At 41.9% G+C, this 16,087-nt stretch overlaps 2 protein-coding genes and 1 long non-coding RNA gene across 6 annotated transcripts; 2 read left to right on the top strand and 1 right to left on the bottom strand.

Moving 5' to 3' along the window:
- Nucleotides 1–1,287: 1,287 nt before the first annotated feature.
- LOC147612627 (uncharacterized) lies at nucleotides 1,288–10,798 on the top strand. Of its 4 annotated transcripts, XM_086783206.1 has the most exons (7): nucleotides 2,770–2,992; nucleotides 4,011–4,097; nucleotides 4,218–4,539; nucleotides 6,682–6,775; nucleotides 6,910–7,085; nucleotides 7,180–7,307; nucleotides 8,768–10,798. In XM_086783206.1, the coding sequence occupies exons 1-4, from the start codon at nucleotides 2,906–2,908 to the stop codon at nucleotides 6,705–6,707; spliced, it is 522 nt and encodes a 173-aa protein (XP_086639332.1). In that variant the 5' UTR covers nucleotides 2,770–2,905; the 3' UTR covers nucleotides 6,708–6,775; nucleotides 6,910–7,085; nucleotides 7,180–7,307; nucleotides 8,768–10,798. The 4 variants fall into 4 exon arrangements, with proteins under 4 accessions (XP_086639329.1, XP_086639332.1, XP_086639331.1 ...); XM_086783205.1 differs by lacking the exon at nucleotides 8,768–10,798 and having other exon boundaries at nucleotides 7,003–7,085; XM_086783203.1 differs by lacking the exons at nucleotides 2,770–2,992; nucleotides 6,682–6,775; nucleotides 6,910–7,085; nucleotides 7,180–7,307; nucleotides 8,768–10,798 and adding an exon at nucleotides 1,288–1,407 and having other exon boundaries at nucleotides 4,218–4,820.
- A 577-nt stretch (nucleotides 10,799–11,375) lies between these two features.
- On the top strand, nucleotides 11,376–12,677 carry LOC147612626 (uncharacterized). The gene is made up of 3 exons (XR_015263478.1): nucleotides 11,376–11,711; nucleotides 11,806–12,042; nucleotides 12,140–12,677. It is a non-coding gene; the product is annotated as an uncharacterized LOC147612626 (long non-coding RNA).
- Nucleotides 12,678–13,579: 902 nt separating this feature from the next.
- Nucleotides 13,580–15,321, bottom strand: LOC147612625 (7-deoxyloganetin glucosyltransferase-like). The gene is made up of 2 exons (XM_086783201.1): nucleotides 14,769–15,321; nucleotides 13,580–14,679 (listed from the first exon to the last, which is right to left on the bottom strand). The coding sequence occupies exons 1-2, from the start codon at nucleotides 15,316–15,318 to the stop codon at nucleotides 13,721–13,723; spliced, it is 1,509 nt and encodes a 502-aa protein (XP_086639327.1). The 5' UTR covers nucleotides 15,319–15,321; the 3' UTR covers nucleotides 13,580–13,720.
- Between the last annotated feature and the right edge of the window lie 766 nt (nucleotides 15,322–16,087).

Raw genomic sequence — 16,087 nt, 5'->3', positions numbered from 1 at the left:
AAGAATGTGGCAAAAACCATGCATGCAATACATGAACATAAAAGAAAAATTGCAAGAAAATCGCTACAACATATGTATGCAAGGCCAAGGGGACTTATTTCCAATCCAAGTTATAGTTCTATTTGGCCCCACCTCCATCTCAGAAAGTGAGATTGGGAGCCCCAATTTGGATTAGGCCCCCCGACCTAATTAGGAGAGAAGAGAGGGATTACCTCTAATCTCAGATGCTGCAAATGAACCAAGTGATACCCTTTTTTAAAGTGCCAATAGTCTATCACCGATACTTTGAAGTACCTGCGGTATACTGGTGGTAATAAACTAAGTACGATTAGTAGTTTACTAGAGGTAAATGATATAAAATTGCTAGCCTTGTAACTTAATGTGTGCACATGGATTCATCATCCACTATTTCGAATAGCAATTGTGGATATTTGCAATCAAGTAAAGCTACAATTGAAAACCTATATGATGGCATGACTACTGTGGCACATAATTCCAATGGTCACATGTAATCACTTTATGCTTGGTAATTATCACTTTTGTAAACATTTTCTCATAATGAAGTAGTGTATAACATACCAATACCCAACCACTTTGATTACCATTTTGATTATCAGCATTGCTCCTACTCTTACATCCCTTTTTTACATGTCACATTTGGCAACGTGAGAGAAGAACATATAGAGTATTATGTGGTAGTGTGACATTTGCTCCATGGGTCGAGAGCTCACATCCAAACTTTGAAACTTTAAGGAAGGCATCAAAATGGAGGAGAAGCAACGTGGATGAGGAAGTAGACGAGCAATTGCACGTGCATGTGTGAGGAGCCTCGTGGGAGCTCCTTAGGAGGCACAAGGCTTTGGCACAAGCGAGTGAGCGATGTGTAAGCAAAAGATATGCCTCCATCCCCACACTCTTTTAGATGGCTTCTATCAACATAATCTTATCTTATCTGACAATAAATTTGATAAATACTAAGTTGGATTGGACCGATTTTGATCGATTGACAATTCACTGACAGGTGCTAGCATATTTGGAGATGAATCGATTGTTGAACCACATCACTTGCTTTCCCACAAGCTGCAAACGTATGCGGCCATGTGGCAGCTTTCTTGTCCGTCGATAATAGGATAAATTACATGCCATCCACTAGAAATGGGAGAATTTTCTACAACCTATATTTATCTTCTATATTTATTACATTGCCACTATGTGTGTTTGAGCTTTCATTACATATTCCCTAAGAAAAGATTTTGGTGCCCCTTCAATGACTTGGCTCTTTCTCATTGATCCTAAATTGGGATAAAGATGCTGGACTCCTTCAATATCACCAACATCACAAATAGTAATTGGAGCATAGCCATTTTTTTTACCTTGGAAGACAAGACAATACAACCATAACAAAAGGTATGCAGATCGTTTTAGGAATACATCTCTGGGAAAATTAGGGTTTTGCTTAGCAGGCAAATTAGGGTTTGCAGAGCAGATACATCATAGTTGTCTGCAGAGAGAGAAGGTACATTTCAGAGAGAATTTGCGGAGACATTTGTAAGGGCATCAAAGTGGTAGTTTTTGGTTTTTTGTTCGAATTGCTTGTCCTTGCTGTGTTTATTCTGTTCATGTGCGCATGCATGCATGAAGGTGGCCGTTTAACTGCGGCATAAAAGCAAAGGGATACGTGGTGCCGGGCAGAGTGAGATTTGCAAGCGCATCTGCCTTCAGGACTATGGCCGCAGAGAGTGAGCTAAGTATTAAGGATTTGAATGAAATAGCTAAAGACAGTAGTTTACAGCTTGACACTGTTCACTATGGTTGCCGGCTTGAAGCCCCAGATAACCATCTGCATAGAAAAAGGAAGCCCTCACATCCATTAGATGTGTCAGTCGAATCGAATGATGAGAATTTTGGAGTATCAATGATGGAAAATTTTGATGAATTATTGGGCAATGAGGGTCTGTACTCAAGTGCCAAGCGCACCCACATGGAAAAATCAGAAAATGAACTTGTTGCATCTCCTTTACTTGCAGATCAAGAGTGGCAAGCTACTCCTCAAGTAGATAAAAGTCTCCAAGTTGATGTCATGAAGCATGACTCTGAACAAAAGAACACTCATTACAAGGGTGGGACAGAGAGTGTGAGCTGGACGATGGTCTGGTTGCAGTTTCTTTACCTACAGAAATGTTGCAAACTACACCAAATGTAGATGAAGGTCGCCTGCAAGTTGTGGCACATGACCCTGAGTTGGAACAATGTTGCACAAGGCAAGAGAAACAAAAGAACTCTGACTCTAGATGTGACCGAGACGTCATTGACGCCGATCAGGACACCATGGGCATGCGTGATGATAGCTTGATGTCCTCCATGTATCATGTGGACGATCACACAAAGTTGCCGCTTGATGTAGAGAGTGGTCACCTTACAGCGGCTGCCAATGGGACAGAAATCTCAAGATATGTGGAAAATGAATTCTCTTATTCTGCTGACCAATGTGCTGCAGTGGGAATTGACCATGTGCAATGGGATGGTCTGGATGTTCAAGATCAAAATTGTGATGTCCTAAGCCAGGGAAATGCCCAAGATGATCACAGTCGTGATGCTTTAAGCAAGGAACTTTTGGTGGATAATGTTTCTACTCATCATATTGATCCCCTTGTTACTGGGGCTTCACCAGTTCCACTCGAGATGCCTTTCGAAGAGACGTTGTGGAGCAAGGAAGATCAAGTGCAGTAGCAAGAGGCCATGAATCATTCTCATCTACTGCATGAAACTAATCTGAACCTGCATGTTGTAGATAGCCCATCGAATGCTGTGGCCTCCTTGGGTACACACCCCTCTGCTCTTTTAGAGAGCCATAGTTCAAAAGATGATACTCAGCCTGTAACATGGGTAATGTCTGAGAGAGAAGATGATAGTGATGGCCAGTCCCAACTACCTTATAACCTGCAGGTTGACACTGTATCAAGGTAGTCATATCGACAAGCATTTCTTAAAGGTATACCCAAAGGTGTTAATAGTTTTGAGCGTTATCAAGAGGGTGAAAAGAGTGCAAATATGTGGCTTCTATTTTCTTCTGATGAGCATGTCCATGCAGACACCCCCATAAGCATTTCTTGAAGGTTTACCTTAAGGTTTACCTTAAGGTGTGCATTTTGGACAATATCCAGAGGGTGAATAGGGGAGCCTACCCTCTTCAAAACTCTAGACTGAGTGCCCAAGCTTGCCCCAAATCTCCCCTCCCTCTTCAAAACTCTAGACCGAGTGCCCAAGCTTGCCCCAAATCTTACCATGCTGCCAGTTGCCCAAGCTTGCCCAAATCTTACTATGCTGCCAGGTACAGAAGATATATAGAGAATGAGAAGGCCAAATAAGGACACTATTTTTTGAAGATTTCCCTAGTTTATGGCCTTAGATAGGCCTTCAAATTTCAACTCTGCTGCGCAGTGTGAAACGTACGTCCAATCATTTATATAACCAGATGAGGCAGCCCTTGCAGTCTCGTCAGTGGTTTCTCACGGAACCTGTTGGTCAAACGTGTGGAACCAGCTTGGGGCCCCGGCATTGAGAGGGCGTCAACTGCTCCAAGCGGTACAAAATAGAAAGCCCAAAATAAAAGATGTTTCAACACGGCACGCCTCCAACTCTTAACGTGCCCTTTTGACCCAGATTTTCTATCACAGAAAGCGCGGTCCACCAATCATTCTGCTCTTTTTTCTTCCTTTTTTTCTTTGGTTTAGCCTGCTGCAACAGTAACTACTACATAGTGCATGGCACTATGTAGTAGTTACTCCAGCAGGCCACACACACAGTGACAGAGTGTTATAGACATTCATACACACTGCATGATGTGTGTGTATGTGTTGCACTTCTGCTTTCGTGAGTGTATACAAAGGCTTTTCCGAGGCTATTATACTTATAACCTTAAGTTCTTTTTGTGTGTATGTGTATGCGTGGAGAGATAGAGAGACAAAGACATTGGAAGCAAATTGATGGCTCATGTTACTTGTTTGCAGTTCCCATTGCCCAATATGTTTGTGTCTACTACTTTTGGTGCACCCTCAACATCCAAGGGCATGGCTAATAGCAGCAAATGTGAAAAGGTAAGTTGACATGCTATTAGTTGACAAGTTGTGTTGATTGATTTTGATATGCTTTTGTGCTAATCATTAGTATTTGGGTTTTATGTTGGTCATTGATGTACAATGTTAAAATATTTGCAGGTGTTTCAACCTACTCTTGTGCAATTCTTTGGCAACAAGAGAGTGAATAACATTATGAATGTAGAGAGACTGAAAAAGAAAAAGGTAACCGAAGAAGTCATGGAGGAGCTATTTGGCTCCAGTGGAGACTCTGAGAATGATGACGAGTATGATGATCCAGAAGTAGAGGAGTTTGAGGATGAGCTTGGTATAGATTTGGAGATTTTGGGAGAAAGCACTCAAGAGGAAGCTCTCAATGCGACTTCGATAGGCACGGAAGAGAGCAAAGCAACACAAAGAGAGAAGAAAGGTTCAATACGTAAGTTTCGGCAAGAGTGGACACGTAAGTATGCTTTTCTTAAGCACATAGTCCATGGTAGACAGGAGTTTATGAAATGCCTTTGGTGTGAGCAGTACAAACTAAAAGGTCCTTGGGGTAGAGGTAATGGCTGCAAGACGATTATGTTGAGTGCAATCAGAAAGCATAGAAAGTCTAAAGAACCACTACAAGACAATGCTGCCATACACGCGTTTCATACACGCGATAAATTACGAGCGCGTGTATGGTCGCGCAAGTATTTGAATAGAATCAGGCGCGTATATTTTGGCATTTAAATTCGCGTGTATATTGGCATTTATCAGTGCGTGTATAAGCGCGTGTATATACACGCAATAATACACGCATTAATACACATATCAATACACGCTTTGGTAAAGAAAAACTGAATTCTTTTACAAAATTAAAAACTATTTTCTTTAAACCATCTCATAGTACATTCAGTATATATCATTACACAATCCCACTACATGCATTTACAACAATGAAATATATTCAAAAATAAATCATGAGATGATAATTAAAAGACAACACATACAATAGAAATGTCATCAATTTAGAACGATACAGTGACGGATTGGTTAGGGTTCGATCTCATCTTCAATAAGATCCATCCTTGCCAAACGATCAATATCAATATCCATTTGATCAATTTGTAAGGATACAATTAAATTTATTCCATTATCGATATTCTGTACTCCATTGATAATGGTATCGATGTCCTGATCGTCCTCATCAACATCACCATCATCCTCAATGGTAGGGTCATTCTCATGATCATGAGAAATGGCACGCTCATCCTCATTATCATGATCATCTCTTATTTCTTGATCATCGATCACAACATCTTCATTGGCATATTTGACATCAACTTCATTGCGGCTTGTTACATCCTCCATATGCTCCATATCAGTGAATGTATTATACATCACTTTGGAACGTGGTGCAATAGAGATGACGTACCACCATTTAATGTCATGCACCATTGGTAGATAGATAACCTACTCAAATACACATACTGCAGTAATTAATTAGCATATCAAAAGTCAAGGGGTACGCGAGCTTAGATATATATGTACATGAAACACATTAGTAAAAAAATGCATACCTGCTCACATTGTTGTGGCAATACGAGTCTATCTTTCTTTGTTTGCCAAAACTTTGTAGAGTCAATAGTTACATAGCCACTTGCATGTCGTTTTATCGTTGCATTAGGTCCTTTTTTCACCACGTTCATTTGCCATTTGACATCCAAAACATACACAAAGAAGCGACGAAAGTCAAGCCTAAATATGTCTTGGATTGTGCCACAATAATCATCCATTTTTTCATTAGCTCCCTCAAAGCTACTAATGACACCGCAATCTTGTGTATTCCTCTTTTCATCAATTCTTTGTGTTCGAAAATGCTTGCCTTCACACCATATAGCATTGATCATAGTGCAGTGGACCAAAATAGAAGCAATATTTGTGTAAGCAATGTGAATAAATATTAAAAGCAAATCACTTACAACTAATGCAAAACATTAGTTCTATGTACCTTTAACATGCATCCTCGTGCATACTCCCATTCTTCCGCCGTGATATGCAGTCCCTCGTCGCTTTCTGCTCTCTCCATTTCCTAAAGCAACCAATCAACATGGATATCATTGGGAAGTGTTGCTAGATGCTTAGGGTACGCCTTACGAGAGTCATGTTGCCTCCGAAAGAGAGCTCTTTCTGCTTGCCTTTTTGTCTTTGCATCCTCATATCTTGTAACCCATCTGTTCATCACATCACTATTAAGGATGCAAGTGAAATTGAGATCATCAATCAATGTTCTGTCAATTACTTTACTCTGTCCTTTTCGTAGTGAGAGTGGCGTACAATTGCCTGCACACATGGAAGTGATGACATGTAGAAATACCTCTAGAGTAATAACAGTTATGAAACTTGCATACTTCAATGCAAGAGAAGACCTGGCCTTGAGGAAGTATGAGAAACTATGCGACCTTGCTTATGCCTTGGGTTTGTAAAGCATGCCTAAACGAAACGACTACTCTTCTTACACAAATAGAGTAGCCGGAAAAGACTTTAGTTCGCATAAGTATGCTGTTCTTTGCAATTCGTATTTTAGTTGTTGATGGTTTGATGATTTGTTGGTGGACAGCATTGAAAACATCTTGGAAAAAGTAATTGCTTCAGCCAATCTGCTGTTCTATACTTCTTGGCTCAGACTCGATATTTTCATAATGAAAAGCTTGGTAAGATTTTCACTAATTTGCTGGATTTCGACACATTTGTTGTTGTTTCTTTTATTGTCAGCATGTTTATGCTTTTGCCTCTTGGTAAGAGTATTATTTGTTTTGGGAGCTGTTGTACTGGTTTGTTTTTGCAGGTTTGGGAGCGGTTGTGCTAGTGTTTTAGGAGCTGTTGTACTGGTTTTTTTGGGCCTATGGACCTATTAGTGATAATGTCGGTGGCATCGCAGAAATAGCAGGAATGAGCCACGAAATTCGTGAGCGAACTGATGCCCTGGATGCTGCAGGAAACACAGCAGCTGCTATTAGAAAGGTGGGCGGTTTTGTTGTTGTATACAGCATTGTGTTCTGTTGAATGGAGGGTGTCACCAAGCCAGATTATGCAACATGTGTGAAAATTTCTACAGATGCCTCCCTAAAAGAGATGATTCCTCCTAGTGCTTTGGTGATGTTAACATCTCTCATTGTGGGAATTTTGTCTGGAGTGGAGACATCGACAGGAGTTTTGGCTGGAGCACTAGTCTCTGGTGTGCAGGTATGTCTCATAATTTTCTGTCTTCAAATTTTTCATGTCTCAGGTTTGTTAGCAATTAGAACAGTTAGTGTGTCGAGCATTGAAATATTTTCTTCTCATTTTGGTGGGCTCATAAACAAATCTACCGAGTAGTTCTCTTTACATATTCTGTTTTTGATAGCTCAAATTTAGAATCGAGAATTGTGTACGTAATCGAAAGTGACTCGAAGCCCGTCTAGGTTTCCGAAGGCGTCATTTGATGCCTAGTATAGGTTGCAAGGTGTCATTAAAATTTTTGTGATGCCTAGCATAGGGAGTCGAATTTCCGGCCTGCGTGAGCATGTTAAAGGAAATATGATGCATAGCAGATTGATTGGCTTGGTGACAACTATTGACAAGTGGCAACCCAAGTCATGGTAGGCTTGTCAGTGTATGAGAGCATGGAAGTCCCAAATTGCATCATCCCGATTTTCATATTTACGTAATTACGTCAGATTTTTCGTGATCAGGTCGCATGAATGCGTTAATCACGAAGTCAGGTTCATGTGATGATGACTTCGTGCTACTAGGTCACCTTGACCTGGTTGCCGAGATGCTACTGCCGGTACTGACAATATTATCACCAGTATTTATGAAAATATTATCGTCGGTATTTATGAAAATACCGACGGTATTATTACTCTCAAATACCGTCGGGTGTAGTTATTTTATGGCGGTACTTTATGTATAATTTGGGGTAATATGATAAGTATCGGCAGTGTTACAACGGCGGTATTTCTTCAAATACCACTGGTACTATGAGTCATACTGGTGATATAACTGCAGATACCAGCGGTAGTTTACCGACACTTTTATAAAGAACACCGCCAGGCTCATTAGCGAGCATAATATGAGACTAGAGAGGTAATCCCCCTCTCTTCTTTCTCTTTCTTGGGCCGGGGGGCCTAGTTCGGGTTGTGGTTCCTGATCCTGCTTCTTAAACTAGATGTGGGACCAATGGGAACTGCAAGTTGAATTCCAGTTAGGCCCCTCGGCCTAGCATAAACGTACTGTAGGGATTTTTTGCTTTTTTTTTCATGATTTTGTTTAAAATATGTATGCATGCATGCTTTTACTATGAAGTGAAGCAACATTTCATTACATGTACGAAAACTTAAATTGTACTTGGTCTTGTCAATTTTGTTTTATCGAATGCATGTATGGAAATGTAAAATGCTTACAACATGACATGTGCTTGGATTTTGCTTTTTCTTTTTCATGATTTTGTTTACAATATATATGCATGCATGGCTTTACTATGTCATATTGAAGCAACATTTCATTGCATGTATGAAAACTCAAATTGCATTTGGTCTTGTCAATCTTGTTTTATTGAATGCATGCATGGACACGTAAAATGCATATGGGCTTGGGTTTAGAGTTCAGGATATTAATGTCACAGATTGGATTTTGACAATAGTGTGGATTGTGGTTGAATGCAGTACTTTGCATATAAGCTTCCAACACACAACCTCGAGCACACAAGCTTCTCATTGTGACTATGAATCTATTATTTGGGACTAAGTGGAATGCAGGGACAGGGTTGACTAACAGTCAATACAAATTGGTGAATAAGTGTATTCGAGATGCATTATTTGTACGGGTCTGTAAGATGGAGGAAAGGGAGATGCAAGACATAGTATCTAGCCTAGAAGGGATAAACAATATGAAGGAAGACATTTTGCAAAATGCTCAAAAATCCTTGTGCTCTATTGGTCAAAGTGAGCTAATAGAACTTGTGTAGTGGCAAACTAATGGATTGGTGTGGGTTGATAGCATGATAGGCAATGTGGAGATGTGTTTCCATGAAGCATGCAATGTAGATGCCACCCTTTGCCAATAGTTTAATGCATCAAGGTTTGCAGAATGGGCTTCGGTGTGGGCCACTTACAAGCAAAGGATGGTAGCCTGTGACAAGCGCGTTAAGGATAGCATAAGTTGGGAGAAGAAGTCGGCTACTATCTATGGGTGCACTATGTTATTAGCGGCAACTAAGAACAAAATGTCGCTGGGCCGTCTCAACAACCAACTGGCGCAAAATTGCAGAGGGCACAACACGCAGCAAGCCACATAAGCCAAACATCATTTTTGGTATACATTTCTAAGAATCAAATCCAAGTGGGGGAAAAAGTAGGGTCAAGCACATATGGCATGGTACATAAGGTGAAATTGGTAGGATCTACAAGGCTACCATCGCATGTTGTGTATGGAGGAAAGAGGTTCAAAGGAGATATCAACACTCACACAAGAGAGGCAAGAAGAGAAACACAAATGCAATTGTTGCATCCTACGTTTGTGTGAGTGATTGCAACACCTTGGGAAGAAGTAGGGTCAAGCACATATGGCATGGTACATAAGGTGAAATTGGTAGGATCTACAAGGCTACCATCGCATGTTGTGTATGGAGGAAAGAGGTTCAAAGGAGATATCAACACTCACACAAGAGAGGCAAGAAGAGAAACACAAATGCAATTGTTGCATCCTACGTTTGTGTGAGTGATTGCAACACCTTGGGAAGAGCCATTATGGACCATCACGCCGTACTTCAATGGTGGAAGTCTCATGTCCTTCATAAAAATGTTGTCTATTCACAGGGGCAGATTTTCCAGATACTTTCATCAAGTGTTGAGGGATGGAGCGTCATTGAGGGACACAGCAACTGGGGGACCCGCGAAAGACTTGCAAGGTGAGCAAATTTCTCGAGTCAATGTATTTTGCGAGAATTTGCTTCTTCACATTATCCATGCATTGGTGGTAGCCATGGAAGATTTGCACCAAGGCCACTGGGTACAGCTTTGCACCCAAGTAATATCCTACTTGACTTTGTCGGTAGTTTTAGATGTCGCATCGACATCATAGACTGGGGCATGGCGATGGATTTTTCAGATACTCAGAAGGCATTCAAGCATTTGAAGCAACAACGAGACAAAACAACCGTGCAGTTTGCAGAGAGAGTTGCCAAGAGGGAAGCAGAGCATAGTCGCAAGAAATGGCTTGCACCCGAACTCCAGAAGGTCTCACAATATGGCGTCTACACGTAGCATAGCGACACCTATGCAATAAGATGGATCATCAAAGAAATGATTAAATTTTGTGAAGACTGTAGATGTTACCAAAAAGACACCCACGTTTGGCCTGCCTCCTACAAATTGAATTTGATTCGAAGGCATGCAATCGAGTCAATGATGCATGAATTTGTTTCAATTCATAGAGTAGCGCTTGCAAATACAAGCGATCTCTTGAGGAGAGCATGCTTTGAGAAAGAATATGCCATGCGGCCCGTGTGAGTGAAATGAGTCTCCAACTACAACTAAAGTCATAGGATGTCACATTGTTTCAACTATTCGATGAAAATTGTTGTAAAGACCGAGTGATTATGAGTTTTTATCATTACACACCCTTTGGAATATTGACTATCATTGTGACATTATTGATGCTCCATGCATTTGGAATATGAGTCTGCTTTGTTATCATGTGTCACTATCAATGTACATTGTAGAATGTTGAATGTTAATGGTGTTTCCAGTGTACATGTTTTCATTTCAAAACAATTGAAACATTTGCATATCGGACTGTTGGCAACATGATTGCATAGTTTGCATTACGTTGGATGTTGATTTGATTCTTGCATAGTACATGCATTGTACATAAAAGCACGTAGACTATCACTGTGTATTATTGATGCAATGAGGAATATGAAATTACTTTAATGTCACGTGTCATCAATTAGATTATGGACTATTGTTGATTGCATTTGTATTGTACATGTGTCATGTTATATTTGAAACTTAATTAAAACATTTGCATGCCCCATTATTTGCAACACACTTTGAGCATTTGCATATGTATTGTCTATGTTGCACGTGTCATCAATTAGATTATGGATTATTGTTGATGGCATTTGTATTGTACACGTGTCATGCTATATTTGAAGCTTAATTAAAACATTTGCATGCCCCACTATTTGCAATGCACTTTGAGCATTTACATAGTACATGCATTGTCAATGTTGTTACGCTTGCGTGGCATGATATCTGTCTCGGTAATCATGAACACACGTGCTAATAAAATTATGGCTATGCATATCGCTTATACTTACATGTCACGATTGCAAGACTCTACCAATCAGCTAGATTATACAAATTGCCACCTCGACCTAAAGCATACTATTGCCCATTTGCATACACATTGCAATAATGTCACGAGGAGAAGAGCGAAGCCAAGGTAGGGGTGAGCATCCATTGATGCAAGCCGAGGCTGAGCAGGAGTTCAGGATGCAAGAGCGTGAGCGCTTGCAATACGAGAGATTGCGTAGATTGGCACAAATTATGCCTGAGCAGATCGCTATGACATCTGCTCGAATTTCTACATGGGCAAATCTTGATGGTGAGGCCTTTCTTTTATGTATCATGCATATTATTGATAATTTTTCTTTCGCATATCAAATGTGTGATCAATTATATGTGCATTTAACTTTCAGGCAAGCAATGGAAAGAAGTGGAAGATATGGTTTCAAAACAAGAGTTATTGGAGATCTGGCCCTTAGAGATTGAGGGGCAAGAGGCAAGTGGGAGCTAAGGAAGAAGGAGAAGACGAACGCTTGAAGATGCTCCAACCCCTCACCAAAACCTTGATGTGCATGGTCGCTGGAAGTTCGATAATTGCAGAGATTAACGCATTCGTTAGAATGCACGGGACATATATGTGGAGATCTAAAGTAAGGCCCCTCATCACAATGAGGTTCCCATGTATTTTGTTAAATTTTTGTGCGTGCACTTTATGAAGGGGATTGCCGTAGACTTCTCTTCTTACAGGGACAAGCGCATCAGAGGTTGTGGTGAGGTAGTCTCATCACCCAAGTGCAGTTGTCCAAGGCCCGACAAGGTGAACGAGAGCCATTGGAGCAACAAGTCACAATGTTGCGTGAAGAGAACGTGGCAAATTTTGAGGAGGCACAACGTCTGCAAGCAAAGAGGCCACACACCGACGAACAACTTGTGAATGAGATTGCAGCTCTTCAAGCACGGCTTAGAATGCTTGATGAGCTCAATTCGCGGCTATGCCAAGAGTCAAACGATGCACGTGCAGCCTTACGTGGAGAGCTGGGTGAAGAGGTGGAGGTGGCAATGTTGGGTGCACAATCCTTTGCCCTTGCTCCTTATCCAAAGCACCTCGAGAACCCTGGCGTATGCCCAATATGCCAATCCGCCTTTTCTATCTTAATGTTTTTACTTTTGCAGTACAGTTCTTATGAACATTGTGTAGCTTAGAATATTGTGTAGCTTAGAATGAGGTGAAGGTGTGAACATATCTATCTACAGGCAATGTGCATTAAGTTTTAACTCCTACTATGTGAGATACATCGTTGCAAATTATTTTCTCTACGCATCTGTGACAAAGAAATTTCAAACACAACCAATGTCCTTTCCAGCTCTCCATATATTGCCATGAAACAAAGTTGTCATTTTCAAAACATCCATATCTTGCACCGGTGATATTAAAGGCTTTGTTTATGATCTTATTTAATAACATCTATGATTATTGTTTTAACATATGAGCATCACTTGCAACCAAGTTGTCCAGAATAATTCACAAAGAATGTATCGTGCTTTCAAAGCATTCTCTGATAACTTATATGATACAAAAATAAATTCTTTCAATATGCTTTCAAAACTTCTCATATCTTATTAAATAACAATACACAAAGGTTTCACAAGAGAAGAACATAAAAATAACAAGTTCACAAATCTACGTGAATACGTGTTCACGAAAAAGTGAATACGCAATTTTTCACAAAGGCTTTGCTAGAAGGGGAGAGGGAGTCACCTCTCGAGAACCATCCGAACGACCTCCCCTGCCTATACAGGTAAACTCTCCCTCGCGAATCTATTCTTTGGCTGCTACATGCGTGAAGCTCTCCCGTATTGCCTCCATCCCTTGTATAATTGCGTCAATCCTTTTGTTACCAGGATCCGTGAACGGACACACAGAAGACATAGATTTTACATGCGCATGGTATTATGGAATATTGCTATTGGCAATTGTGGATATTTGCAATCAAGTAACCTGAAGTACTTATAAACCCATGCCCTGAAGCTTGTTACACTATACTGTGGCACAATCTAAAGTACTTATAAACCCATGCCCTGAAGCTTGTTACACTATACTGTGGCACAATCAATCGTCACATTTAATCTCTCACTGCTTATGTAAACATCTGGTGATGACGAAGTAATGTACAATTGCGTACCATGTGCATCAATACACAAAGCATTTTGATTATTAATTAGCCTCGCTTGTTTTACAGCCACTGTGTTACATATTTTTTGGTTCTACGTCACATTTGGGAATGTGAATGAATAGTGTGCGTGACATCCGAAACTTGAAGGGAGGCGTCAAAATGGAATAGCGTGCATATTGAGAAAGTGGACGAGTTTCTGCAGGTGGACGTGCGAGGAGCCCTCGGGAGGCACCAGGCTTTGGCGCGCCGCCTCGGCAAGGCTGGCGGAGCGCCTCCTCAGCCGCTTGCCCTCCTCGCCCTCCATCAACTCCTTCACAACCCTCTCCACTTCCGCCCTCCCCACAACTTCCCCCTCCCCCCCTTCTGCCTCCAACATCCTCAGCCCTACCTTCCACTTCTCCACCACGTACTTGCAATCCAGAAACTGATCCGCGAAATACGGCCAGCAGATCATCGGCACCCCACTCGTCACCGCTTCCATCGTCGAATTCCACCCGCAGTGCGTCCAAAACCCCCCCACCGCTGCATGCCCCAGCACCTGCACTTGCGGCGCCCACGACACCACGCACCCTCGCTCCTTGGTCTTCCTCAGAAACCAGTCTGGCAGCTCCGCCCGCGTCACCCCTCTCACCATGTCCGGACGGAATGCCCACAGGAACTTCTGGTTGCTCGCCTCCAGGCCGAACAGCACCTCTTCAAACTGTGACTCCGACAAAAGGGTGATGCTGCCGAATGAAATGTATAGGACAGATCCCGCTGGCTGCTCGTCCAGCCATTGCAGACACTCGTATTGTTCCGTCCACAGGCTCGTGTTTATATTTTCCCCCCTCAGCTGTTCGATCAGAGGCCCAATCGAGTAGACCGGAACTGCAAGCCTTTTGGACATTGCCTCGAAGGCCGGACGTTCCAGCTCCTCGAAAGAATTCACCACGATCATATCTGCCTTGCTATGCGCAATCTCGATCTGACGGTTCGCGTAGCGACACATGAAATCCGTCTCGTCCACGATGTGCTTGCAATGAAACATATCTCGGTTGCACAACGAAGGGAGACCCGGAAGCGCATCGTGAAAGAGCTGCTCTCCCGTGTTTTTTCCATTGCTGGCATCGATAACTAACGAGAAAAGAAGACAAGGTTAGCCATCATCGCAAATTAGCATATCTAAAGCTGAGCCATATACGTAATATCGGCAGTGTGCTTACCGGCCTCCAAGGAAAGGCTACCCTCCACCACGTAATGGAAGAACAAATTGAAACTCTGACTAGACGGAAACAGAGCGACCCTTGAAATGTGCAGCTTGTCAGCGACTGCCTGCGTTGCACTTGACACCATGACGTCCGAAATAATGCATGTGATGGGGGGGCCTTTCAGCGACAGGCGCTGAATGAGCTGCTCGAGAGGACCACCGATATCTTCAAGTGGTCGCATCGTAGTTTCGAAGGTGATGTTGAAGTCCGCTGTCAAGTCCAGGGCCGGGAAGGGAATGCTAGCTCGTCTGATATTCAAGTGGGCCGCGTCTTGGTCACTATCTACCTCTTTAGGGGCGGAAGATGTATTGTGGGTCTGTTGCAGGCGATCCTGGATGGCATCCAGGGTGACGAAGGTGACCAGGATGTCGTGGGAAGCAAGGTGTTTGCACAAGCGCATGAGGGGATTGAGGTGGCCTTGAGCAGGCAAAGGGACAGCCAGGACGTGAGCTTTAGGACTCCGAGCAGCCATAGCGCCTTGCACTAGTGTACTCTGATTGTGCATTGTGCATGCAACACTAGAAGCTTATATTTCACACGGAAGACAAGGTGACCATGACATTTTCAAACGTTTGACCACCACTTTTTCGCCTCACATCTCAAATCGGTTGCCTCACCAGCTACGTCACGAGAGGAGAATTGTTGCCTCACTTCTCCTGCATGATTCCTAAGAGGACGAGTCAAACGTGATGTTGAAGCCGTCTCACCATATCAAAAGGATCCTACTTGGAAATGTGTACCATGATTTTAGTGCCTACGCTTATCCCTCCACTTTCCATGAAAGGTCCACACTTGTGATAGCTTTATGTCTAATAATATCCCTCCACTTTCCATGAAAGGTCCACACTTGTGATAGCTTTACGTCTAATAATATCCCTCCACTTTCCATGAAAGATGTTCAAACATTCACTTCTTCCAAAAACCTTGAGCCTCATATCACACAAATCCCAAAGAGCTCATGAAAAAGTCTCAAATAGAGTTCCGTCCAAACTTGAATTCGAACAAGTCTTCATCTTAGGCCACATCATGATGTTGTGACCCATTAGAATACTTCAATAAGGTTAAAATATTACCTCGTGCACTTCTTTGAGATATAAGATTTCTTTCTAGGCTGGCAATGTTATGGTATACCAAAATATTATGGCCAATCATTTGAAGAAATTTAGTTGTTATCATTGAACTTGCTAGTAGTAGAGATGTAGCTTTGTTTCAAAATCATCTAGTTATTGCCTTACAAACAAGCCATGTGTCACCAAGAAAATCACAATCAAGGA

This window comes from Cibotium barometz, chromosome 45 (assembly GCF_041138505.1).
Source record: "Cibotium barometz isolate CiBa-2024 chromosome 45, ASM4113850v1, whole genome shotgun sequence".
Classification (NCBI taxonomy): Eukaryota; Viridiplantae; Streptophyta; class Polypodiopsida; order Cyatheales; family Cibotiaceae; genus Cibotium; species Cibotium barometz.
Note: the sequence above shows the minus strand (reverse complement) of the source record. Positions and strands in the feature narration are given on the sequence as shown.

Coding starts and splice junctions, on each gene's coding strand:
- LOC147612627 (XM_086783202.1), top strand. CDS start 2,906: ATGATAGTGATGGCCAGTCCCAACTACCTTATAACCTGCAGGTTGACA. Junction 2,993..4,010: donor TCGACAAGCATTTCTTAAAG/GTATACCCAAAG, acceptor ACTTGTTTGCAG/TTCCCATTGCCCAATATGTT. Junction 4,098..4,217: donor ATAGCAGCAAATGTGAAAAG/GTAAGTTGACAT, acceptor AAATATTTGCAG/GTGTTTCAACCTACTCTTGT.
- LOC147612625 (XM_086783201.1), bottom strand. CDS start 15,318: ATGCACAATCAGAGTACACTAGTGCAAGGCGCTATGGCTGCTCGGAGT. Junction 14,680..14,768: donor TAGCCTTTCCTTGGAGGCCG/GTAAGCACACTG, acceptor TTTTCTCGTTAG/TTATCGATGCCAGCAATGGA.